Source organism: Lissotriton vulgaris, chromosome 6 (assembly GCF_964263255.1).
Source record: "Lissotriton vulgaris chromosome 6, aLisVul1.2, whole genome shotgun sequence".
Taxonomy (NCBI): domain Eukaryota; kingdom Metazoa; phylum Chordata; class Amphibia; order Caudata; family Salamandridae; genus Lissotriton; species Lissotriton vulgaris.
Genome location: NC_141694.1, coordinates 1,279,452,056 through 1,279,477,826, shown reverse-complemented (window position 1 = coordinate 1,279,477,826; position 25,771 = coordinate 1,279,452,056). Strand labels below are relative to the sequence as shown.

The 25,771-nt window shown below is 44.3% G+C and overlaps 1 protein-coding gene across 2 annotated transcripts in view; it reads right to left on the bottom strand.

The window, feature by feature from the left end:
- MAP3K5 (mitogen-activated protein kinase kinase kinase 5) overlaps positions 1-25,771 on the bottom strand; it is a 1,016,304-nt gene that overhangs the window by 177,061 nt on the left and 813,472 nt on the right. For both annotated transcript variants that reach the window (XM_086927404.1, XM_086927403.1), the window contains exons 16-17: positions 9,638-9,765; positions 1,042-1,178 (exon numbers count right to left, since the gene is read on the bottom strand). In XM_086927404.1, coding sequence (XP_086783530.1) covers positions 1,042-1,178; positions 9,638-9,765 — 265 coding nt within the window. The remainder of the gene's footprint in view (positions 1-1,041; positions 1,179-9,637; positions 9,766-25,771) is intronic.

Below are 25,771 nucleotides of genomic sequence, written 5' to 3'. Positions count from 1 at the left end.
AATGGCATCACCAGATTCTTGTAGACATGTTCTCAACCGCAAACATAATGCTTCACAAAACGTTCTAGGTCCTTTTAATGCCAGCGCTGGAGCGCGTCATGTTCGGTGTGATGGAAACTATAGCCCCTGCTTTTCTAGATACATCAGGATTGGGGTAAAGTGGATCAATTTTTAAGATTTCGACTTTAAGCTTCAATTATTACACTTGTGTTAAAGAACATTATGGTGAGTTTCGGGTGCGTGTTTGAAAGTTCTCAAATACTGGCACACCGCCAATGTTTTTTACACTATTTACAAGAATGGTGAAAAATACTCATGCACTAGGTATCCTCCTTTAGACAAGTGTAGCACAGGCCTTCAGTGCTTAACGTTTTAAAATGAAATGCTTTTTGGAAGAGGCAGTGTTTATAACACAGAACATGGCAAGCTATTTCAGTCAAAAAATGTCAAAGCTAGTTTGTGACCCGAATCTGTAAAACTTAAATGGGTTGAAGTCTCGAAACATAATTGGTTGCATGTGAACCTCACCACTGCCAAAGTATTTCAACATTTTTTCATGACTGGGGTAAAATGCATTTTTATTTTTAGCAAGCCTGTAGAGCCCAACAATGACACATTTCGATAAAAGACAGTGAGCTTTTCTGATCAGCAAGTGTTGCAAAAATGCAACCGAATAATATTGCCAAAGCTGAAATGAATTGGGTTGCACTTTTACAAACGCACCCTCTCTAAATATTCTTGTTCTAACTTGACACATCTTCAATAAACTTGACCAGTAAATTAAGAGTGGCTCTAGAATATTTTCGGAAAAAATGTATGAATATCCGTTTAAATGGGTTAACAAATGTATTCCAGCATATAACTGCTTCAAAGAGTGGAAGATAGGCTGTATTCTAATCTGCGGAGTTTCAAATGACATCTAACCTATATTTTCCAACCCCTTTTGCTTGTATGCCGGTGTAATACTGTTTTATAATGACAGAGGGAACTGGCAAGATCATATTGTTCTATCCTCCAAATTATTCCAAGCACTTTAAATACCTTTATGTCACGGTGCACAATTTGGTTGTCATGAAGGTATTTCAGGCCTTCGAGAATCTGCTTGGTGTAAAAACCAATAGTGTGCTCGTTGTCCTTCAGTGGTCCCCACTTTGATCGCAGAAGTGCAGAGAGACTACCTAAAATGACAAAACACGGTTAGCGAGTCTGCGTGTATGAGCCCTTCCGATGAACATGTTTCGGCCTACCTCTTTGGTTTCAAGCTCAAAAGACTGATATAGATCAGACCAACATTTATGCCATGGTACAGCATTTCATTTACAGCAACTCTACTAACGAACACACCTTCATTACAACAGTGCACAATATTGCCATAGTGGAGCAAAACTAACATGAGAAAACACAGTTAACTGCCTCAACTATTGCATGTTGCAATGATTTCACTCAGGAATAAACTCGCCTAACAATCACAAGGTCTCTTCAATGTGATTTTACTATACTGCACACATTTTTTTAAATAGTTTTGTACTGAATTTTTCAAGTTATTATTAATCTTGTACACAGTCTGAAATCATCACCAACTCTCTGTACCGGTTTTATTTTATTTATTTTGAAGGTTTTATATAGCACTAGCTCCACCCGAGGGTATCAGCGCTTTATATCAGACATGGAAATAAACAAGAAAAAAACAATAGCAATGAATGAAACAAATTATAAATGTTGTCAGACAAAATAAAAGGAATCATTTAATATACGTAGTGAGCAGAGTACATATAAGATAAACAGAAAACTAATTGAAAGAACCAGAATGTTATAAATAATAATATTACAGTATGCCAAGGAGGACTCAGTGGACATAGTAGGGTGTGGTGGGGTCTAATAAGGGGGAGGGGGTGAGGGGGGGTGAGAGAGTGTGGGGTGAAGGTGGAGTTGCCTAAGGATGGAGGAGGGAAAATAGTCAGGAAGGAGTTCAGGGATTTCATTTCCCCAAAATGTATTGAGAAAGTGAATTTTAAAAGTTTCTTTTGAAGCTGGCATAGGAGGGGTTGCATCAAAGGTCTTTGGGGAGGGCGTTCAAGATGGTTGGGGCCTTGCCAGAGAAGGAGTGGGATTTCGAGGCGTTTTTTTTTAGTAGGGGGAGTAAGAGAAGAAGAGTGTTGGTGCTTCTCAGCGTTCGGGCACAGCCAGCTTTTTTGAGTTTAGTTGTGAGGTAGGTTGGAGTCTTCTGATATAGGGCTTTGAGTGTAATACAGGCAATTTTATAGGAGGATCTGCCTTCAATGGGGAGCCATTTGAGGGTCTTGAGGGCAGGGGAGATGCGGTCAAAACGTTTACAGTTTGTTGTTAGTCTGGTTGCGAGGTTGAGGCCGGATTTGATGGGGCAAGATACATTTTGGGAGTACCAGAGAGAAGGGCATTTCCGTAGTCGCTTTTGGGTAGGACGAGAGATTGGATAATTAATTTGAAGTCTTCAGCTGGAATAAAAGGTTTGATTATTTTGAGATGCCGGAGTGTGAAAAGGGCACTTTTAGCTGAGATCTTTACATGGGAATTTAGTGTGAGTTTATTGTTGACGGTGATGCAGAGTGATTTGACAGATTTGACGAGGGAGAGAGAGCAGTTTAGGGCATTAAGGTCAGCGTTCCATGTTTGAATGGGGAGAGGGTTGTTTTTGGGAGAGAAGAGGATGATCTCAGTTTTGTTAGGGTTGAGTTTAAGATGGTTGTTGTGGAACTAGGTTGGCTCTTGGTTAGTGCAGTGTTAAGGTGCAGGATATCAGCATGGGATTTTATTTTATAGTACAGTTGGGTGTCATCAGCGTACAGGTGAAAGTTGATTTTTGCTTGTTTAAGTGTAAGGGGTTCCATAAAGAGGTTCAAAAGGGCAGGAGAGAGGATGGATCCTTGAGGGACACCTAGGGAGACAGAAGTTGGGCTAGAAAGGAAGTTTGGAATTTTAATTTCTTGGGTTCTATGTTGGAAGTAGGAGGTGAACCAGTTAAGGTCTGTGCCATTAAGGCTGAAGCGATCTTTGAGTGTATTGAGTAAGGTTGGGTGGTAAACTGTGTCAAATGCAGCGGTGAGGTCAAGAAGGATGAGTATTAGGTCTCACCCTTGTCCAGGGCTAAGTGAATATTATCGACTGTGTTGAGCAGTGCAGTTTCAGTGCTGCAACCTTTGCGGAAGCCAGATTGAAGGGGGTCTAGAAGGTTGAACGTGTCAATGTGTTTGTCCAGTTGGAGTAGGGCGCACTTTGAGGGCTTTGGAGAGGAGGGGGAGGTTGGAGATAGGGCAGAGATTGTTAGGGTCATTGGGGTCAGCCTTGGGATTTTTGGGGATGGGAGTGATTTGACCAAGTTGAAGGGAGATGGGAACATTCCCTGATGAGAGGGAGGCGTTAATGATGTTGGTCCACTAGGGGACAATGACGTGTTTGAGATCTTGGACGAGTGCGGAAGGCAGAGGGTCTTTAGTGTGGGAGGATGGTTTGAGTTTGGCTAGGACGTTGAAGGCTTCCCGTTCAGAGACGGAGTGGAAATTATGCCACAAGGTGTTATTTTTAAGCAGTAGGATAGTGGGGAGGGGTTCAGGAGGGAAATGCGATGGGAGGAGGAGTGAGGGAGTCAGGGGTGTTTTCAAGGGGTTGGGTGGATAAGGTGTAGTATCTAGGGGATGTTGAGGAGTGAACAAGGGTTGAGTATCGAGGAAAGCACGGTAAATGTTTGCGATTTTTTCACTGAAAAATTTGGCAATTTCTTCACATTTGTTAGTGGAGGCCACCGGGTTAATGGGTGCAGGGGAGGTTTGATTTATAATAATGTTGAACAGTTCTCTAGGTCTGTTTTTGGCACGAGAGAGTTGTAGATGAAAGAATGATGCTTTTTCAGAAAAAAAAAGTTTTTTGTAAGAGGATCTTGCAATTCTAAGGAGAGCAAGATGAGATGCGGAAGGGTGTTGTCTCCATGTTCTTTCAGCCAGTCTCAGTGAGCCTCTTACTTTATTATGGTCTAGGGTGAACCATGATTTAGAGGGGCATTTTTTAGCATTTTAATTTTCAGAGGGTCAAGTTGATCTAAAACCTCAGAGACAGTTTTGTTAAAGTGCTCAGTGAGTTCATTTGCATTTGAGGGGGGGGAGCGGGGAGACTGAGTTGTGATTAGAGTTTATGTTCCAGTGCGCCCGGGGGGATTTGCTTAAGATTTCTGTTCACAACTGTGGTTTTATTGCTTTTTATAGGGGCTGGAGGGGAGATGGTGAACAGAATGAGATGGTGGTCAGACCAGTCAATAGGGATGATGTTGGATAAGGATGTCAGATCAGGGTTGGATATGATGGCGTCTAGAATAGCTCCTTTGGCGCGGGTAGGGGAGTGGAAAAGTTGGTTGAGGTCGCTAATCTCAAGAAGGTTATTGAGAAGGTTGATTGCAGGGTCATCAGGGTCATTCCAGTGTAGGTTAAGCTCTCTTAGGAAGAGATTGTTGGAGTTGGAAAGTAGCGATTTAGTTAAAAGGTCCGATAGTTCTTCGGCAAAGGGAAGGGGTTCACCAGGAGGGTGGTAGATGTTATGAAGTCGTATTGGGTGGAGCTTTTCATTTTAAGTTCGGCTCCTAAGTATTCAAAGGTTGTGTAGTCAGTGTTATTAATTGGAGAGAGTTGTAGCTCTTCTTTAAAAATGATCGCTAGACCACCCCCTATTTTTTAAGGTCAGTCTTTTCTGAGAATAGAGTAGCCAAGGGGGGCAGAAGATCAATGATGGGTGTAGAGTGGCCTTTGATTCAGGTTTCAGTGAGTAAGGCGATGTGGGTATCTTCATTAAGAATGGTTTCTGAGGTTTCGGTTGCATGTCGGACAGCCGAGCGGCAGTTCACGAGCATGCAGGTAAGGGGTTGGGGTTACTGATAGGGGCAGGTAGAAGTTGGAAGGCTGGTGAGTTGAGGGGGGGTCTGGGGGAGCTAGGAGACTCGGAGATTCTGCTAGTCCCCAAAATAATAGGAATATTGGCATGAGAGTGGGTAAGATCTTTAGGTGGGGGATTGTTAAGGTAGGTGTTGCAGAGGACAGAGAGATCGGGGGTAGAGTAGGTATTCAAGGTTCGAAGGGATCTGTGACAGCGGATGAGGAGAGGCTTTGTTAACCAATGTTTGGGATATGAGTGTTTTCGAAGGCTAGCACATGGGGCAGAGGGCCAAGAGGAGCGGGCTATGGGCTTGTAGAATTTGAACCGATTTAAATCTTTTCTGAGAAGGGTAAGTTCAGTAGCTAGGGTAGAGAGATTGTAGTCCAAGTTAGAAGTGTCTGGCTGAGGTTGGAAGTGGACGTGGCTGGAATGGAGGGGGAGTTAGCGACGGAGTGGCTAGGGAGAGAAAGTTGACAGCTTGGAGTGGGTGGTTCGCCAGGGGGGGGAGGGGGGGGGGGAATGTGGGTAGTTCCGTGTTTGAAGGAGCATTGGGGAAGGCCTGTGGAGGGGAGGGGGTGTGGCCCGGGATTGGGAGAGAGGGGCCAGGATATGAGGGTTCATGGTCAGAGGGGGAGGAGGGGTACTAGGGAGCAGGGCCGGACTGGTCATAGTGGGTACCGGGCAATCCCCCGGTGCGCCTCACAGGTGGGGGCCGGTTTTGGGCCCATGGGGGCCGTTTTTGTTACAGGGCCGCTTTTTGCAGCTTAGCTGCAAAATCGGCCCTGTAGCAAAATCGGCTGAAAACCTGCCACGGCAAAGAGCTTGGGGGCACCTTCAAACCCCCCCTCCCCCCCCCCCCGAGTGGGGAGGGGGGGGGGGCGGTCGAGCACTTTGCCAGGGCCGGTTGTGGTTCCCAGTCTGGCCCTGCTAGGGAGGCGATAGGATGTTGGAGGTGGACGGTCATTAGGGGACATGGGAATTTGGAGGAGTGTATTAGAGGAGTAGGGAGGGGCTGGTTCCAGAGAGGTGGGTAGAATAAGAGTTAAGGAGAGGGATGCGCCATTACGGGTAGGAGTGTTGTGGGGTTGTGGAGTTTGTCTCTGGGAGGCAGAGGAGAGTTGGGAGGGGGCTGGTGTGGGGAGAGGGGATAGGATTGCGACAGGGGAGAGTGACAGAGTAGAAGTTGTTGTACAGGGACTGTCGTTAGGGAAAGAGTTAGGAGTTAGGGCGGCTGTGGGGAGCCCGGAGGGGTTTTGGGACTGATAGGGTGTTGGGGGAGGAGTAGGTAGTGACAGCTGGTTAGAAAGAGTGCTGAAGAGGAGTTCAAAAATTGTGAGGTGCTGCTCTGAGGCTTGAATCATGATGTTTCCAGTTTTGTAGATGGTTATTTCACCAGGGAAAAGAGAGGTATGATAAGTGGCAAGTTTATAACCGTGGGTGATTTTAATTGCGCTAGATACTGGGAGGTGGTGTAAAAAGGTGCTCTTCCATTTGGAGGGGTGTTTGGTGTAGAAAATAAAGTTAGTTTTAATGTGGGACGTGGGGCTGTGGTAGTTGTCTTCAATTAGCGTTTCAGGATATCGGATAAGAAATTTATGCTTAAGATTCTTTTTGGCATTTTTATGAAAGGTTGGGAGGGTATGAAATGGTCCAAGAGTTGGGTCCATGTTTGGTGAGGGCAGGGTGTTTATCGGTTAGGGCATGAGGGGGCATGGTGTGTGGGTGGTATTGAGGTGGGACATGGTGGTGAGGTTTGGCTGGGTGAGAATAAGGAGCAGGCAAAGAGAGGGTCGGGAGAAGTTTAGAAGAAGGAGGTTTGGGTAAGAGCACGGTGGGAGAGGGTGTCGGAAGGATGGAGGGGTTAGTTTTGGGAGTCATGGCAGCAAATCCGGGGGTGTAGGAATGACGCGGATTGGCGGGGTTGAAGGGGAGAATGAGAAATTTAGGACAAGGAAGGGGTGGACGGGGGAGTATTAAGATTTGGAAGGTTGCAAATAGAGAGTGGAGAGAGGCAGAGGTTGGTGCCCAGGCTGGTGTTTGGTGCTAGTAAGATAGGGGGGCAGTGGGTTGGGGTAAGGGTTAAGAGGAGGTACGTAGGAGGGTTAGAGTGAATTTAGAGTCCGAGTTCTAGTAGGCAGTGGTGTTTCACTGTGGGTGAAGAGAGCGGAAGACTTTGCTAAGCCGAGAGGAGTATTGAATGGATAGGGAGGTGTGTGGAAATGCAGGGAGAGAAAAACAACAACAATAATAATAAACATAGGAACAAGACAGGCAGTTTATGGTGCATACATAGTCTGATGAAATGGCGTATGACTAGGAGAGTATATTTTATCACATGCATTTCAGAGGGAAGTTAAACATAACAATAACAGCATCAAACAGAACAAGTGGTCTGGTTTTGTAGATCTAGCTGAGATCTATCCTCATTTTGGTCTCAGTTGCCAAGGAAAGGGGCTTATAAGTATTTTGTGCCTAACGGGCCAGCATTTGTGCTTGGTAGCTCGTTGACAGCCTACAGTATTGTGAATGTGTGTCCCATCATGTATGCATACATGTGTTACCTTGTGGTTATCCCTATGTGGACTATACCCATACATATCCTAGCAAACCAGCTTCTCTCACATCAGACTTAAGATGGGGGCTCATTTGTTTTTGCCTCCAAGACTGCTTTTATCATGTCCCTGGTAATGTGTTATTATCGTTTCATTCTGACGGTTTTAGGGAGTATCTCTTTCAGCACTGGACGACTAAGTAATTGGGCATGCTTTTAAGAGCTGGGCTAACAACGCCTTCAATTACATGGCTATGTGCTGTTTCGTGTGCACTAAAGCAAGAACAATGAACTAAAAAGTGAGCTTACATTTTTTTGTCTGCAACAATAGCCCAAGTATGGCTGGGAGTGTTTTGAGCTCACTTAGTTCAGCCATTTACCTCTAGTCAACACTGTGTGAACACTGGGCTTTCACGTGCCTTGTGGTAGAAATCAGCATTTGCATCTGAGGCATGGCATTATCAAATGTGCAGAGCAATGTGTGTTCGTAAAGATTGACCACTGTGTCAAAGTTCGCCTTAGTCCATACTAGTTTATCACGGGGTACTACTTTGACCTGGAATCTGAGGGTCCACAGTGGCAAACAAGGGAAGTATGGTACCTCACCATGTAACCTCAACACAAATCCATTCCAGCAGTATTTGGCCACCTTCAATAGCTCCGGATGTGTCGTTAGGGCTTTTCACAACATTAAATGTGATACTGCATTTGTGCTTAATCTCACCTGCACATCCTCCCTCTCAGCACTGGAGCTATCAACAAACCATATCATCGGCCACTGTAACTGGGCTGCAAAATAATACATTTGAATGGTTCGGGCCACTCATGCACTTTTATGTACAGGTGTTTGAGTTTTATGCACTGCAACTCTTTTCCTATCTGTGGCCTATTTAGGCCCCAATAAAATACCCCGAAGGTCTTGAAAAAAGGCCCTGTTTAGTATAACCAGCAGGGCAGCAAAAATACTATTATATGGGTAGTATTCACTTTTTTGGTGTAATCGCTCTTCCTAAACGGGAAAGTGGTAATTTTACCCAGAATGGTAAAGTCTTGCGTGTTGACACAGTAGCCTCTGCTAAGTGTGCTCGAATTCGATTTTCATCAATATGAAACACATGAGACAAACACAGAGACAAATGTGTAAACATTCCACTGTAGGTTAGTTTCGTGTAGTAGCATTTGCTTTGGGTGCAAGATATCTTATTCTGTTACTTTCAGTCCCTTAATTTCGTTTAGTTGAGGTTAATTTTTGGACCACAGTTATGGCAGCCCTTCATATATTTATTCATGGCTTCTGTTTTAGTTTTAATATATTATTCCTTTAGGGTTGTTCATTTTTTTTTTTTAACCGCATCAAGACGCATTGCCTGTGTATTGTTAAATGAATACAATTAACACATATAACAATATAGTTGATGCCTGTGAGCTCTTTTTTGACTAGAAGTACCACTGCCTAGGTACCTTAGCAATAAAACACACACCAGAGATAATGCAAAATGGAACATGACATGAAGAAATCAGTGTAAGAGGCTTAAGTCAAATAAACATGGTAAATTGTTCCAGGGAAGCCAGGTGGGTCCTGGGGCTTTCATTAATTGGAGAAGAAGATAACACACTCAGCTTGCCTAACCAATTCCTAACTCCTTCATCTGGATGAATTAGAAAATATCCCTCTGCATCAACAGTTCCCAGGCACAAGCAAGATAATCTAGGAGGGGAGAGGTGTTACTAATAGTCAGAGTTGCTGACTACATATTCATCTGCATCTGGTTACCTTAATAATGAAGAAAAGTCAAAGAAACAACAAGCACCATCTTTTCCTCAGGTGAGGGGTCCAAGAGGGACGCCTGCAGGATTCAACACAGTTACCTGGTAGTATTGGGGAGAAGGCAGTCGGGATTGTTCCCAAGACTCAGAGATGCAGTTCTAGAACCCCTTCCAGAACAAAATGAGACCAAGACAGAGGGGTTGCTTTAGTGATACCAACCGAATAGGCAGGATGTTGCAAAACAAGCTGGCAAACTGTGCCAAAACACGTTTATCAAGTCACTAAACTTTACGTATAGGCATGAAGATGGTTTAAGTACAGAAGCTCCAAGATCTCTCCCAGCATAAAAGATGGCGTTTGTGTTGTTAGTTTGTCCAAAGTGCCATAAATAAAAACAAATACAAAGAAAAAAAAACACTTACCCCCAGGCACCTGCTCCATGAAAATCTTGATGAACCCATTCTCACTAATAGAGCCCAGATACTGGACAATGTTTTTGTGCTTCAGATGCTTGTGGAGGGCTATCTCTTCATGCAGAGGCTGAGAGTACCTAGGAAAAAGGTGCAACTTAATAACCGCGGCCCACAGGATAAACCTACAATGACCAATGCCTGCAGCACAGATGGACATAAGAAAATGTCTCTATGTAATAATTAGTATGCAATTACATGAACACAAAAGGTTATCAACTAAATTAATGTGCTTTTGCGCACGTAAATAAAATGGAGCTGGGGAGTTTCTAATAAGCACAAGTAGGCAATGGCTCTTGCAAGGTAAACTTACATTTCCCACCGTCTGCAGCAAGAAAGCGCATGTAGGTAGAACCACTCAAAAATCAAATTCTGTATTACCGGACCTAAGGAGCTCATTGCTCCTAAAACACACACCATTAGGATCTATAGACAGTGGCACAAATTGACGCCCACCCTCTTCCAAGATATCTTTGTTCCACCACAGCACTCTGACTCCGACAGTGCGGAGGAACAAAATCCACAATGAAATCCACAATTGATAAGCTGATACCCTTGAAAATATCCCCCTATGGTCTCAAAACGCCTACAGACACCGAGGTATACCCCTAATCTCCGGACTGAAAAAAGACAATGCAAAAAACTAGAACGACATTAGCGCCGCACACACGACCCGCATGACAAAGAAAGATTTAAATATACTTTGACTAAATACCATAGCAACCTGAAAACCGCCCGAAAAGTGCATATTGCAATTCAACTTGAACAGGCATATAACTCCCCTAAAGCACTATTTCAGGTCCTAAAATCATTCACCAACCCCAAGGCGTGTAACACGGTAGAGGGCCCAACTCAGACCCTATGCAACAATATTGCAGGACACCTAACATTGAAAAGAGAGAAGATCTACAACAAGATCACTGAGGTCAATGGCTCTCGATCAAATCACATATCCGAACCCCTTCCTACCACGTCTAAACTAGAGGAATTTCCAACACTCTCCCCGGAGACCGAATCTTTATTAAAAACTACTAAATCAGACTCTCCTTTAGACCGGATTCCAGTCAAGACCACCGGCTTGCTCGCCAATCAACTTGTGGCACCCATTTGCTCCATCTTAAACAGCTCCTTGAAGGAAGGCAGGCTCTCCGAGGAGTGGAAAGCAGCTCAGATTCTGCCCATCAGGAAGAATCCCAAACTCCCTCTAGAAGATGTCTCCAACTACCGTCCTATTTCTTTACTCCCCTTATTAAGAAAACTTCTAGAGAAGCACATTAATAAATACTTGTCTGGATTTATAGAATCCTCCAACTGCCATGACCCCTCGCAATCAGGGTACAGCACGGAGTCTGCATTGGCGACAGTCACCAATAACAACCAAATGCTAGCAGACAATGGTCAGGCAGTGCTCCTAATACTGCTTGCCCTGTCTGCAGCATTCAATACTACATCGAATAAGGGTCTTGCTTGGGAGACTAAGTAATATAGGCGTCCTGGGGAACACACTAAAATTGATGACTCATTTTCTGGCTGAAAGAACTCAAACCATCAACCTAGGCCCTTTTAGATCTCTGACCACTAATGTTACCAAGGGAGTACCCCAGAGCTCATGTTTGAGCCCTACTCTGTTCAACAAATGTTACTCCAATGGCTGGCCTTTTAAGAAATTTAGGATTCATACCTATTTCCTATGCCAACGACACACAACTGCTTCTCTCTTTTGACAAGAATAACACCAACATCCAGACCACCTCTTCGGAAGGCATGAAAGCCATCACTGATTGGATTAGTAACAACTTCCTTCAGTTAAATGCAGAGAAAACCGAAATTATGTTATTCAGAGAAGCAGTAGCGAAGTGGTCGCCCAACTGGTGGCCAAAGGAACTGGGCCCGGCCCGTCCCCAAAACAAGTGGTAAGAACCTAGGGGTTCGGATTGAACAGAAGCTAACCCTAGAGGAGCATGCCACCACAACAACTGGGGCCTGTTTCCACACACTTAGCCTTCTTCGCAGAGTCTTCCCCCTACTACCGCTATCCATGCGGAAAACCCTGATGCAAGCATTGGTCCTAAGCCATCTGGACTACTGCAACGCTCTGTTTATTTCAGCCAAGGAATCTTCCCTGAACAGACTGCAGGTAGTCCAGAATATGGCAGCCCGATTAGTGACCAACGCCCCCCAAGAACTGCCTCGCTCCCCCTTCTCCGTAAGATGCATTGGCTACCCATTTTTAAAAGAATCAAATTCAAAATTTGCTGTGTGGTCGACAAATCCCTAAACAACTTGGGATCAAGATATCCGACAGACCAGCTGGTCAGATTCATACCTTCCAGGACCCCTTTGTTCAGGGTCCAGGGATCTCCTTCACATAGCTCTCATAAAACAGGCTCGGTTGGGGGGGAAAGCCGTCTCCTATTTGGCTCCACTATATTGGAACCAACTGCCCATCCACCTTAGTCTCTGTTCCAACTACCTCGCCTTCAGAAAACTGCAAAAAACCATGCTGTTCTGATCTTCTCCTTACTGGTTGACAAGGGCAGTCACAGTGCGGAGATACCCCGGTTGGGGTGATTCATGCGCGCTATAAATGTAATAATAATAACTTGGGGCAGACTTACGTACTGCACAAGCATTACTGGTTAATAGAGAGATAAATACCGGACCTTCACAAAACAACAGGAAACTGGACATTAAAAGTGCATGCATTTGAACCATGCATGAGGATTATGTCAAGACTCAGAGCTATTAAAAGGCACTCTGGGAGGGGGCGATTGGAGAATGTGAGAAGAAAGGGATATCCAAGAGCTAAGACACAGGCAGAGAACTGTGGCTTCCCTATGCAACCCTGACCTTGTTCCTTGGGTCTGCATGCATTCGGAAATGATCTGCATGTGTTCGAAAATGATCAAAACCCACTTTGGTCATGGGATCTTGGTGAATCAGAAAAAGAAAGTTAAATACATTTTAGGGGACAATTCAAATTAAAAGTAAGTTAAGATTCGGGGTATGCAAAAAAATCCATAAGATGAGTGAAGGCTAGCTTAGATCCTGATTATTGGCAAACCCATAGTTTGGGTATTTCCTGCGCCTACGGTCTGGCGTAGTATTTGTCTGTTAATTGGCAATTTTTCCTCTTAGGTGCTTATTGGTCCTGAAAAGTGATGTGCCCTTTTCTCTTAAGTTAACTTTAGATCTATTATCTTTGCAACTTTGTAGTAATATTTGTTTTTTCAGAATACCCTGAAAATGGCATAAAAAAATCCTTATTTTTAATTTTTATGCAAAAGCCCACCTGTGGAGAACTCTTCAACCTACAGGTGGCAAGCCAAACATTCATGTGAATTATGGAAAATTCACAAGAGAAATACTTTAAGCTACATGCATCCCTAGTTAAACCAAGTTACCAGAGGGCAGGGTATGCCTTCCAACCTGATGAGGTAGAAGACTGAATCTAAACAAATAAAAATCGAAAAGGGCACAGGGAGTTAGGTCACCTTTGGGGCAGCTCCAATACCTAGCATTATAAACTAAAATGGGCTCTGCCTGAATGCAGACTTGAAATTTAAGGCCTAAAGGTGAACGTGACACCAGGATGTTGAGAAGGAAAAGGATTATTTAAGTACCTCTAAGAATTTGAAGTGCCACAGTGATGCAATCACCCACCTTCACGGGTATATTTGTTTACCATATGCTTTTCACAACAATTACGTTAGGCCTATTGCCTTTGTTGTAACTTTTAATAATAAACAGAGAAGGCCTGTTTTATTGGACATAACTTTCCCAATGAACAAATCAAGCCTATAGCCTTTTTAAGTGGATTATAACGATAACAAACCCAGGACAACTATAGTGAGCAAGACAAATAGTAGAATACAATAACTCTTTTAGTAGAAGCACACAAAAAAATAATCTTGTACAGAGGAAGATTAACATGTGGGCAGAGAACAAATGCTTCTTTCAGTGCTGCTTCTTAAACCTCTTTTTATAGTGATCACACAGGTAAGTGACAGCTTCCCAGTCAAGCTAAACTTAACATTAGAGCTGTCCTTACTAGAGAGGTCACTTGATAACATATAAAATGTGCAGAAATGTGGACACACCCCCAAATTATCTTATACAAAACCATAAAAATACATAGGCCATTCTGGGCAAATTTTCATATTACTCATTGAGTTGCCTGCACCAAATTTCTGGAGCTGTCATTCAGTGTACAGTTTTAAAGACAAAAGATCAATTTAAATCTGAATTCCAAACTGGAAGATTTCCCATGTTTGCTTTTTATGACATTTTTTTTACTTTTACCTAGCATTGCAAGAGATGTTGCACAGAATACTCTCAAGAATGTACACGTCTGTAGCAGTTTCATACATATTTTAAGAATTACAAATAGGATACTATTTAAGATCGGTATTTAAATTGTTTCCTACAAAACTATCACTCGTACCTCAGCAACATCAAATGTATATTTCTGCACATGGCCGAAATAAAATCAATGTAGCTATGTCTCATAAAAGGCTGCAAACGAAGTCTCACTCAACCTTAGTTCACAGCAACCCAAAAAACTGAAAAATCACTACTTCATTCAACTGGCGTTCGCAGCACCCTCCAAAAATGAAAAAAATAAGTTTTTCTCGCACACAGATCACATTGTTTTAAACGAGGTTGAAGCAACTGTTTAAGGCAATCAGATTGAACGACAAATGTATCCTGTTCATGCTACTCGGGATCGAGGCGATGCAGAACCATGCCCCAGTGGCTTGTCTTACTTGAACATTATCAAGGAAGCGGATTTCAGTGCTGTGATATAACCGCTGGATTAGCGGAGCTCTTCTTCTCTCGTATTCGTGACGCTTTGGTTGCCCAAGATGACTTACTACATCAAATTTCCGAAACAAATGTCGAAACTCAATAAGAAATTGATTTTATCCCCCTAACTGCACGCCTCAATGTCCTTGGATGGCCTACTTTGCATATGTTTGAACTGATCCACCAAGACAGCGTGAGCACATTTTTCAAAATATAAAAATACATATTCATGACGTGGAAAAACTATTTGCAGTTCAAATCTGTTCCAGGCTATTACTCATATTTCCCTGGACCAGCAATAATGGAAATGTTTTTAAGAGTAGCACCATCCTGTATTTTTTATAAATACATATGTTATTGATTTTTATGTCAACATTGCTTTGTTACTCAGTAATTTAAGCCATCACTTAGTACATCCTTTAAGAACTTATATTTTTCCATACTCATTTGCTATTTATATTAAAGATCTTCATGTTTCAACAAATCGTAAGTTTATATATTTACATATCACTTAAGGGTTATAACCACCTCTAACTAGGAGATCCTACTTGGGGAGTCTTTCAAACTGTGAATTATATCATTCCCAGATCTAGATAGTTGTATAAATATAAGTGACAGTATTACAGCACTCGCACCATAAAACAGTATGTTCTCAGCCTATTCCAGCTAACAATAGAGTTTAATCTCATCCCAGGCTCTGGCAAGTTCAGGTTTCCTGCCACTGTGCTTCACTTCCCTGTTTAGCCGGCCTCTTCAGTCTCCGCCCACTCCATCTGTTATAAGAGAACTTGAGTGCCTCCACCCTATTTAACTTTATCATAGCTTGATCATAGCTTTGTTTTTCATGTGACATGCGTGGAATCAAACATGCTTTTCTAGGCCCTGTTCCTGTCAAACTAGACTTAACAGTGAAAAGATCAAATGTATTCTATTTCGCTGACAGCGGAAATCAAATTTGAATCATGAGTGGCTTTCCGAACTTCAAATGGCTGATTCTAAACATTCCTTTTTGCCTCTGAGGTCAGATACCTTGGCATCAGGATGGACATTCACCTCTCATGAAGTGTGGCTCAATGGTTAGAGCGGCAGACCCTGATGCAGAGGTCTGTCCCGGGACCAGGATTCAATTCCCCGCCTCGGCGGATCTTGGGCTCAAAATTCCAGGGACCTGATAATTCTCGCCTCGGTGCCTATTCCAATCATGGAGTCCCACTCTGCAACTCCGGGAAATAGCTTGCTTAATCTCCACAACGGCACCCACAATGCTAAGGATGCCTAGCCCCCACCTTGGGGGTGCCCAGGAGTGGACGCCTCACAAGGAAAACCAGGAAGGGTTCCACAGCGGTATTCGTACAAGCGCCTTGAGACCCTTGCGGGTGAGTGGTGCGCTATACAAGTATCAAATTTATTTACACGGAGCACACTTTCAAATCCGTAAGAGCTTCTCTTGCTCCCTTCAAAAAATTAAAGTATCTTCTCCAACCCAAAGACTATTGCCTGATCATCCAATCATTTGTCATTTCACAATAGGACTATGGAAGCTCCGTTTTAATTGGAATCAACAAATTCACGTTGAGGCCATTTACTGCTTTGATGTACTCTGTAACCAGACAAGTGTCAGGTGCAAAGGAATTCGACCGCATCATCCATGTCTATTGTGATCAAAACTAGCTTCCTGTGAAATCCAGAACTAAATTCAGGCTTGCCTGTATTAAGGTTAAAGCCATACCGCAACAAAATCCAGCCGACCTATTTTCCTCCATAAAAATTACCTGGTGGATGTAAACATCCTAGGAACAGGAACGTTTTCAAACCTAAATTTAGAAAATCCAGAACACACCTTGTCGCAACTCAGTCTTTCTAAGGGGCAGCCCCATCTCTTTGGAATTCCCTCCCTGAAGACCTCTGTCAACGTACTGACTGTCTTCAGTTCAGAAAAAAGTAAAACCACAACTGTTTACGCTCTACCCTGATCTGAAAATGCTTTCATGTTTCTTCTGCCTTTCCTCCCCACCACCTCCTTGTATTGTGCTTGTCATTTCTGATTACCTAATGTCACCCAAGCACGACTTTTCCTCTCAATTTTCTCATTCTGATCCGTCATTGTTCCCACTTGCCCGATTATCATCTACTAACCTTTGACTTTTGTGCCACCCTCTTCTATTTGTTTGCCCTTTGTTTTCTTCTCTGCCCCAGTTCTCCTTCACTCCTATCAAATATTTTCCATACCTTTCCCTATGACATGCCTCTTTATCCTACTCCTAGACCAAACCCCTCTCCTGTGTTTCTGTTAATTCATCCCTGCAGCCATTCTCTGCTTCTCCTCCTGTGACTACTTCTCTGTTGCATCTTCCTTTCAAGAAGGAATCTTCTACACGCGTCCACTCTGGCCAAGTGGGTTAAATAAACACTTAATGTCCATTGTTTTTCTCCACTTTCACTGTATGGAGGTATCAGGTCTCCATTGCTGTTTTCCCTGTAAAGCAGACACCCTGCTTGAGTTGAGCTGCGCCATGTAGAAATCTATACTACTATTATAAAGAGAGAACACAAACCTTTTGGCAAGGTAAACTCGGGAACCACAGAGCCAATCCACACACCCAATACATTGTTGTAATCCTCAGGGTGTGCAGATGGACATAGGCTATAGAAAATAAAAAAAAACGTACATTTAAAAATATAACTTAAAAAAAAGTAGTGCCCTGAAAGTAGACCCCCTGCGACGCGGACGGCCACGACGTAGCGCTGGCCGTAACGTACGTGATAACGAGGAGGAGCGGCGTTGAAGTGAGGAGCTCGGGGAGGAGCGGCGGCTCAGGTAAGGCTCTGGGACACGGGATGGGAGGGAGTCGGTGCGGAAGGTTGGCCCGGAACAACTGCGGTAAGGCTCAGGGTCTGGGGGCAGCATTTCAGGGACATGGGACGGGAGGGAGCCGGTGCGGGAGGTTGGCCCGGAACAACTGCGGTAAGGCTCAGGGTCTGGGGGCAGCATTTCAGGCTTGCGTGCACTCCCACCCTGGACCCCGCCCGCCACGACATTGTCCGGGACACAGACAATGTTGTGGCGGACGGGAGCCGGGGCGGTAGTGCACGCAAGCCTGAAATGATGCCCCCAGCTCCCTTCTACCCAAGGCAACGCAGGGGCGGGCTGCTAGTATTAAATAAAATAAATATACACTCCATGTACATCTCACAACTGATACCACAGGTATTTATACATAATTCATCCGGGCCCACATGGACAGAGAGAAGGACTCAGCTGCAGGGGAATGGAAGACCAATTTACAAACGAGAAGAAAGGAGACTACTCTACCTAGCAGGTTACAGAGAAAAATGCCTGCCTTCCACTTCAAGCTTGCTTCCATCACTGTGTCTTCAACAGCATGGTGAATTGACGATAATCACGAACAGTAAGGAAGTGTGCACATGGTCTCCATCTAAGTCACAGTCCAGTGGACCTTCAGTGCACAAACATAATTGTTTTCAGACCAGAAATGTAAAAAAAGATGGGGGATGTGCTACTGGAAAAAGATGGCCAGGGTGCACCCTTTTGATAGCCTTGCACAGGACCTTGTTTGTCCCACTAGCCATAAGGTTTTCCTTGTCAAGTCAGTATCTGCACGTCAAGACATATGCAGAATGGTTGCATGGTGGTTCCAGCGGTCGGGCTCTATTTGCCGGGAGCCAAGACTTGGGGGATCTTAGTTCCAGTGGCCAAGTTCAATTATAAGGTTCAAAGCATGTATGACATTAAAGACAGGCAGAAGACATGGTGGATGCTTTCATGAGCTCATAATAGACTTGCCTTAAGGTTTGTTCTGAAGTGAATCAAGGATTCGGTGAGATGGATTTCCCTGGGCAGATTGTTTGAGAGGCGAGGAACTTCCACTCAGAGGCACCAGTCCGCGTATGTGAGCATTTGGCTCTGAGGTGAGCAGGAAATGCTCTGGTGCTAAGGGCAGACTGTGCATGGGGGTGTATTGTATAATTTGTTCCTATAGGTATTTCCATATTGTACCGCCAATGCATTTGTGAGGCGCACAACCTTGAATGTGATTCTGTCCTTTAATAGGAGCCATCATATTTTTAGATAGGGTGTTGCAGAATCATGTTTAAGGCAAAGGCCGGTATTTCTGCTCCATATGATTTGATTCGATTTGATTTAAGGACTTATAGAGTGCGCGAATGCCCTGGGGCGTCGTGGCGCTGGGTCAGATGCACAAAGTCCAGGCCTGCCAAGTTGGAAAATGGGCTAAGCCGAGAAGAGCCAGGTTTTTACGGCTTTCCTGAAAGCTAGAAGTGAAGGACTGTTTTTTATTGAAAGTGGCAGCTGGTTCCAGGCCTTGGCTGAGGGCAGCAGGAAACTTCTCCACCCCCCATCTCAGTTGTTTGAATCTGGGGATTTTGATCAGTTTCGTATTGCTAGATCTGAGGTTCCTTGTTGGTTCATATTATTTTAGGTTTTGTTTTAGAAAGTGGGAACCAATCCCATGAAGGGCCTTATAGTCCAGGCAAGCTGACTTGAAACGCACCCTTTTCTCCATTATAAGCCATTGCAGACTCCTGAGTCTGTGGGCTACTGGTTCATACTTAGGAATGTCCAGAATCAGCCTAGAAGCCGCATTTTGTAGTTGTTGTAGTATTAGCATCTCTACATACAAGGCGTTCCCATAATCCAGCCTCGAAAGAGCCAGCATAGTTACCAAGGTTTTACGGGTATCTACGGGAATGAACAGCAGTAGCTTTTTTATCAGCCTCAAGGTGTACCACACCAAGGAAGTCCGCTTGTTTGTCTGGGCTAGAAATGTAAGTTTATCATCAAGCACAAAGCCAAGATTCCTAACTTTATCCACTGGTAATGGGCAATCACCCAGGCTGTTCGGCCACCACTTCTGTGACCAGCTGTTGGGTTTTATCCCAAATAGCATTACCCCGGATTTATCGCCGTTTAGTTTCAGACAGTTTAGTTGCATCCAGTCGTTGACTTGTTCCATGCATTTCCTTAACTTCTCCACTGTTTCGTCTATGTTGTTGGAGATGGACACCACTAATTGGGTGTCATCAGCGTAGGAGACTGGAAGAAACCCAGTTTCTGATTATGGTAGCTAACGGGGCTACGTATATATTGAAAAGGGTGGGGCTTAATGAGGAGCCCTGAGGCACCCCCTATGGATACTTAAAGGATTTAGAAGTACAATCCCCCATTTTAACTGTGAAGGTTCTATCTCTAAGGAAGGATGCAGCCAGAGCAAGGGTTGAATTGTGGACCCCCTGATCGGCGAGGCGAGCCAGTAGTGTAACATGGTTAATGGTATCAAAGGCTGCCGATAGATCTAGAAGAGTCAAGGCAGCCTTCCCGCCTGCGTCCAGTACCCTCCTGAGCTCTTCCACTGCCATGATCAATGCTGTCTCGGTCCCATGTTCTTCCCTAAACCCGTACTGCGATGGGTCTAGGGCGTGGGTGGAGCTGAGGAACCCAGTCAGCTGTGAGTTTAGAATCTTTTCCAGCACTTTTGCCGGAAATGGTATTCTTGATATTGGCCTGTAGTTAGCTGGTTTTGAGGGATCCAGATTAGGCTTTTTCAACAATGGTGTAACAGATGCCGTTTTCCAAACATCCGGGAAGATGCTTGCCTGTATTATTTTATCAAAAAGTAGTTGAAGTTGTTTACTTAGTAGCTCTGGGAACAGATGGAAGACCTTAGGTGGACACGGGTCCGGGAGACCTCCAGACCTAGTTTTCAGAATTATTTGATGTATCTGTTCTGCTGATGGGGTCGTAAACCTGAACCCCGAGTCTCCAATTTCTCTAAACCCTCAGAGATAGGGTGGAGCTAACAGATTCGTATACGGACTTCACTTTGTTAACAAAGAATTGTCCCAGTGTATTGCAGAATAAAGTGCTCCCTTCCATTTGGTTGTTAGCATCAGGGTTAGTCAATTTCTTGACCGTAGAAAACAGTTCTTAACAAGAATTTTTGGCCTCATTGATTATCTTTACAAAATAAGAAGATTTTTCTTCCAGAATTAATTTTTTATAGGAAGCCAGAGTCCTATGGTAGGTTTCTTTAGCCCCTTCTTCATAGTTGGCCCTCCACTTCCGGTCGACCCTCCTGCATGTCTATTTTTGTAGCCTTAATTTCTCAGAGAACCAAGGTTCTGAGATATTCTTTCTTCTTGAGCTTGACTTTTTTATGGGGGCGGCTTTTAGCACCGCAGATTTGATCCAGTTATTTATTTGCTCATTAGCTATGTTACAATCAGGGTTTAGTTCGGGGCTCGTCAGCACCAGCTGTTCCTGTAAATTGGGTAAGTTTATTTTGGCCCAGTCCTGATGTGTATAGTGTCTTACTTGCGTCGGCCTTGTCCTTATAGCTTGCTTAATCGCCAGGGAGAACTTGATGACTTTATGGTCCGACAAAGGTACCGGAATAATTTCATCAATCGTTAAGTTGGTGTTGGAGGAGAATACTCCATCCAGTGTATGCCCAGCAGAATGGGTACCCTGTTGGACCCTTTGTGTCAATGAGCAACTGGCCATGGTCTGTGAGATGAGCAGCGTATTTCGGTCTGCGTTTTTTTCTAAATGAAGATTAAAGTCCCCCAGTGTGGTATAGTCCCCCTCTTTTAGGCTAGATTCTAGGAAAGGGTCAAGAAGTTGTGTCAGGGGGGTTTTCGCTTTTTGGGGTCTGTATAGCAAGACACCTTTAAAGGCGTAGCTTTTGTAATAGCGATATCAAAGGATAGAATCTCGTAGTCCGGGCTGCTACCTGTGGCAGATCCTCTAGCTTGTAGGTCATGTTTATAAATGAAGGCTAGCCCACCCCCTCTTTTTCCTATCCGCCCAAATTATGGAGTAGCCCCGCGGGAGAGCCAATGTCAGGTCTATGCCAGAGGCTTCGTCCGCCCAAGTTTCTGTGATAAATAGTATATCTAAGGCGTGAGACTCGATTAAGTTGGCTGTATCCAAGTTGAGCTTCACCAGGAACCGTGCATTAAGCAAGGCAGCTTTTATTACTTTTGTCTTTCTTTCGACTGTCATGTGGGTGTTGCTGTGATGAAGCTCCACTCTGAGTGTGGTTGAAAGGGAGTAAACAGTTTGGGCAGTTTTTAGTTTCAGTCAACATGTTTAGGATTGGGCAGTGTGCATTGGGTCGAAGTATCAATAGTTCGTTACTGTTGTACCTTAGTTTTGCTACCGGGTTCCTGTTTTGGGCAGGGGTTCTGGCCCTAGGCACAGGCCAGGCGCAGACGAGTTTGCCTTTGGCGCGTCCGCTGCGCGTCCGTTCTGTCATGGTTTAAGTAGGGCTTTGGAGCGCGGCCTGAGTGGCTAGACCGCTCAGCCGGAAATGCCCCTGCACCGGAAGTGTGCTCCGATTCGATACCCACTGCACCCTCATTACAACCGGCACTTGCCGTGACGGACCGGGGTGACTGGGGAGATCCGAGTGCAAGTATGCGAAAGGTAAATGAATAACAATTTACACAGTTAAAACCTTTTCCTATTTTAAAAATAATCCCTTTTTTCAGCATCTGGTAATGTTGTCAATTTAAGCAGAGCTGCGGCAGTCCTGTATCATCAGACTCCGCGCCCGCTCAGCTTCTTGTTTAAGTAGGGCTTTGGAGCGTGCCCTGAGCGACTAGACCGCTCAGCCGGAAATGCCCCTGCACCGGAACTGTGCTCAGATTCGATCCCCACCGCACCCTCCATACAACCGGCACTTGCCGTGACGAACCGGGGTGACTGGGGAGAGCTGAAGCGCAGCGTGGAATTAGTGCAAGTATGCGACAGGTAAATGAATAACAATTTACATACTAAAAACCTTTTCCTTTTTTTTTTTAAATAATCACAGTTTTTCAGCATCTGGTAATGTTGTCAATTTCAGCAGTATTTACAACAAGGGGTGGTGAGGGACAGAGTCTCTGAATTAAACAGAATACTCTCACCCAGTCAAGAGATCAGGGCTAGATCCAACACCGTTTTTTAGCTCACTGCACCATCCCAGTTTCAGAACCTGGCTGTATGCAAATTAGTCTGTTCCTGTCCCAGTGCATGATGGGAACAGGGCAAACCAAACTACAAAAGCCAATTCTTACACTGGGAAGGAAACAAGCTACCGGGGACCGGTTTCTGGCATTTCAGCCTCTTCGGCCCGGCTTGCTTGAATCCTGATGGTGCAATGAGCAAGGGACTCACATCTGAGCATACCCTTCCACGCTTAGGGTGGACAAAAATATTTACAACAAGGGGTGGTGAGGGACAGAGTCTCTGAATTAAACAGAATACTCTCACCCAGTCAAGAGATCAGGGCTAGATCCAACACCGTTTTTTAGCTCACTGCACCATCCCAGTTTCAGAACCTGGCTGTATGCAAATTAGTCTGTTCCTGTCCCAGTGCATGATGGGAACAGGGCAAACCAAACTACAAAAGCCAATTCTTACACTGGGAAGGAAACAAGCTACCGGGGACCGGTTTCTGGCATTTCAGCCTCTTCGGCCCGGCTTGCTTGAATCCTGATGGTGCAATGAGCAAGGGACTCACATCTGAGCATACCCTTCCACGCTTAGGGTGGACAAAAATATTTACAACAAGGGGTGGTGAGGGACAGAGTCTCTGAATTAAACAGAATACTCTCACCCAGTCAAGAGATCAGGGCTAGATCCAACACCGTTTTTTAGCTCACTGCACCATCCCAGTTTCAGAACCTGGCTGCATGCAAATTAGTCTGTTCCTGTCCCAGTGCATGATGGGAACAGGGCAAACCAAACTACAAAAGCCAATTCTTACACTGGGAAGGAAACAAGCTACCGGGGACCGGTTTCTGGCATTTCAGCCTCTTCGGCCCGGCTTGCTTGAATCCTGATGGTGCAATGAGCAAGGGACTCACATCTGAGCATACCCTTCCACGCTTAGGGTGGACAAAAATATTTACAACAAGGGGTGGTGAGGGACAGAGTCTCTGAATTAAACAGAATACTCTCACCCAGTCAAGAGATCAGGGCTAGATCCAACACCGTTTTTTAGCTCACTGCACCATCCCAGTTTCAGAACCTGGCTGTATGCAAATTAGTCTGTTCCTGTCCCAGTGCATGATGGGAACAGGGCAAACCAAACTACAAAAGCCAATTCTTACACTGGGAAGGAAACAAGCTACCGGGGACCGGTTTCTGGCATTTCAGCCTCTTCGTAAGTCAATTTCAGCAGAGCTGCGGCAGTCATGTATCATCATATTGCACCACATACAGCCTTTTCATTGGGTGGTTCGATATACAAAGCATACAGATAATTAAGTTCTGAGTAGATTAGACCCACCATTACCATGGGGTGCAGTTGATGGGTTTTATCAGGAAGGGTTTTACTCAAGAGAAACAAAGCTTTGACTACTTTGTGTGTGAATTCAGTCCGAGGCGGGTGTCCCATGGCACATTCAGACTCCATATTTTAGTTTTGATTTAACATGCTTATCACCAAAGGTAGGAAGTGGGCAAAGGGAGTCTATATTTTCGAGGAGTTGTGCTGGGCCATAATATCGGTCTTTGAAACAGTGTTTGATGATCTTGTACCCCATCCAAAATTATTTGTAAACTTTTTTTAGGAAAGAAAAGATACATGCGGAGAAAACATGACAGCCCCTCAATATGCTGCCAAAGTCTTCAAACGGCAACTGCTCAGCCTTGATTGGCCAAGATGATAAAACCTGTTCTGTGTAGTCTGAACTCGTTAAATGATAGTCATTTGCCTTTGCTGTTTTTAGGTTAAACAGGAAAATATTGTAGTGTGAATTGTAATGTAAAAAATAGACCAGCTTAGTGATACAAGGCCACTTTTATTCTCGACATATATATATATATATATATATCCTACTGGCGGTCGCCAGTAGGTCTATATAGTTAGGACCTAGTTACCATAGGAAATCCCCAACATTCTATTGGGAATAACTTTGGCGCCGATTGAGGAATCTGCATATAATTTTCCTTATAATTGCTTCGCTCCGCTCCGCTCCTTCCCTGAAAGTTTCGGGGGGATTCGTCAAGACGGGGCGAGAAAAAAGGGGGGCGCTAAAACGTGTTTTCCCCATGTTAATTACCATAGGGACCTTTAGACACGGCTACAGCCCGAACGGCTGAATGGAATTACACCAAACTTGGCAAAATGGTAGGACCTGGTATGCAGATGTGCCTTTGCTATGTTTGGTGAAAATCCCTCCAGTAGTTCTTGAGAAAACTGAATTTGAAATTTTTCAAATGCCATTTTCTATGGGACCTTTAGACAACGCTACAGCCCGAACGGCTGAACAGAATTACACCAAACTTGGCAAAATGGTAGGGACAGGTATGCAGTAGTGCCTTTTCTATATTTGGTGAAAATCCCTCCAGTAGTTGTTGAGGAAATTGAATTTGAGCAAATTATATATCTATATCCGCTCACCGTACGCGCACCGTACGCGTACCGTACGCGTACCGTACGCGTACCGTACGCGTACCGTACGCGCGAGTACCCTTACGTGTGCGAGCGAGTTTCTGATTGGCTGGCAGTCGACTGTCAACATCCAAAACTGTCCAAACCAGGCAGTGTTGGCCACCATCTCGTTTTTCAGGAGAACTGAGGCACAAGAGAGCCCAAAACAAGAGTGGAAAACACGAAAAAGGGGCAGGGTAGAGACCCCCCCAACCCTCTAGCCCTTCTCAGGGGGTCCCAAAAGGACCCCCAAGGGCAAAAAATAAAAATAAAAAAATAAATATTAAAAAATAAAATTAAAAATAAATTGAAAATTATCGCAGGGTACGCACCGTGCGCTTACCCCGCGATTTAAAAAAAAAATTGTTTCGCACTTGGTGGTCCTTCTGGGACCCCCTGAGAAGGGCTAGGGGGTCAGGGGGTCTCAACCCTGCCCCCTTTTCGCTTTTTCCACTCTTGTTTTGTGCTCTCTTGTGCCTCACTTCTCCTGAGAAACAAGATGGGTGGTCGCAGGGGGTTTCACGCCTGATATAGTTAGGAATTCGTATTTAAAAAACCTTGCAAATTCACTTAAAAAACCATAGGTTTCAGGCCTTATATAGTTAGGAATTAGCATTTTAAAAACCTTGCAAATTCACTTAAAAAACCATAGGTTTCAGGCCTTATATAGTTAGGAATTCGCATTTAAAAAACCATTGAAATTGCTCCTATATAGTTAGTTGTACTAACTATATTTCGCGCACCTGCAATCCACTGCTGATGATGTCACATATTACATCATTCATGACATGGTCAGTGGCATCACTGACGACATCACTGA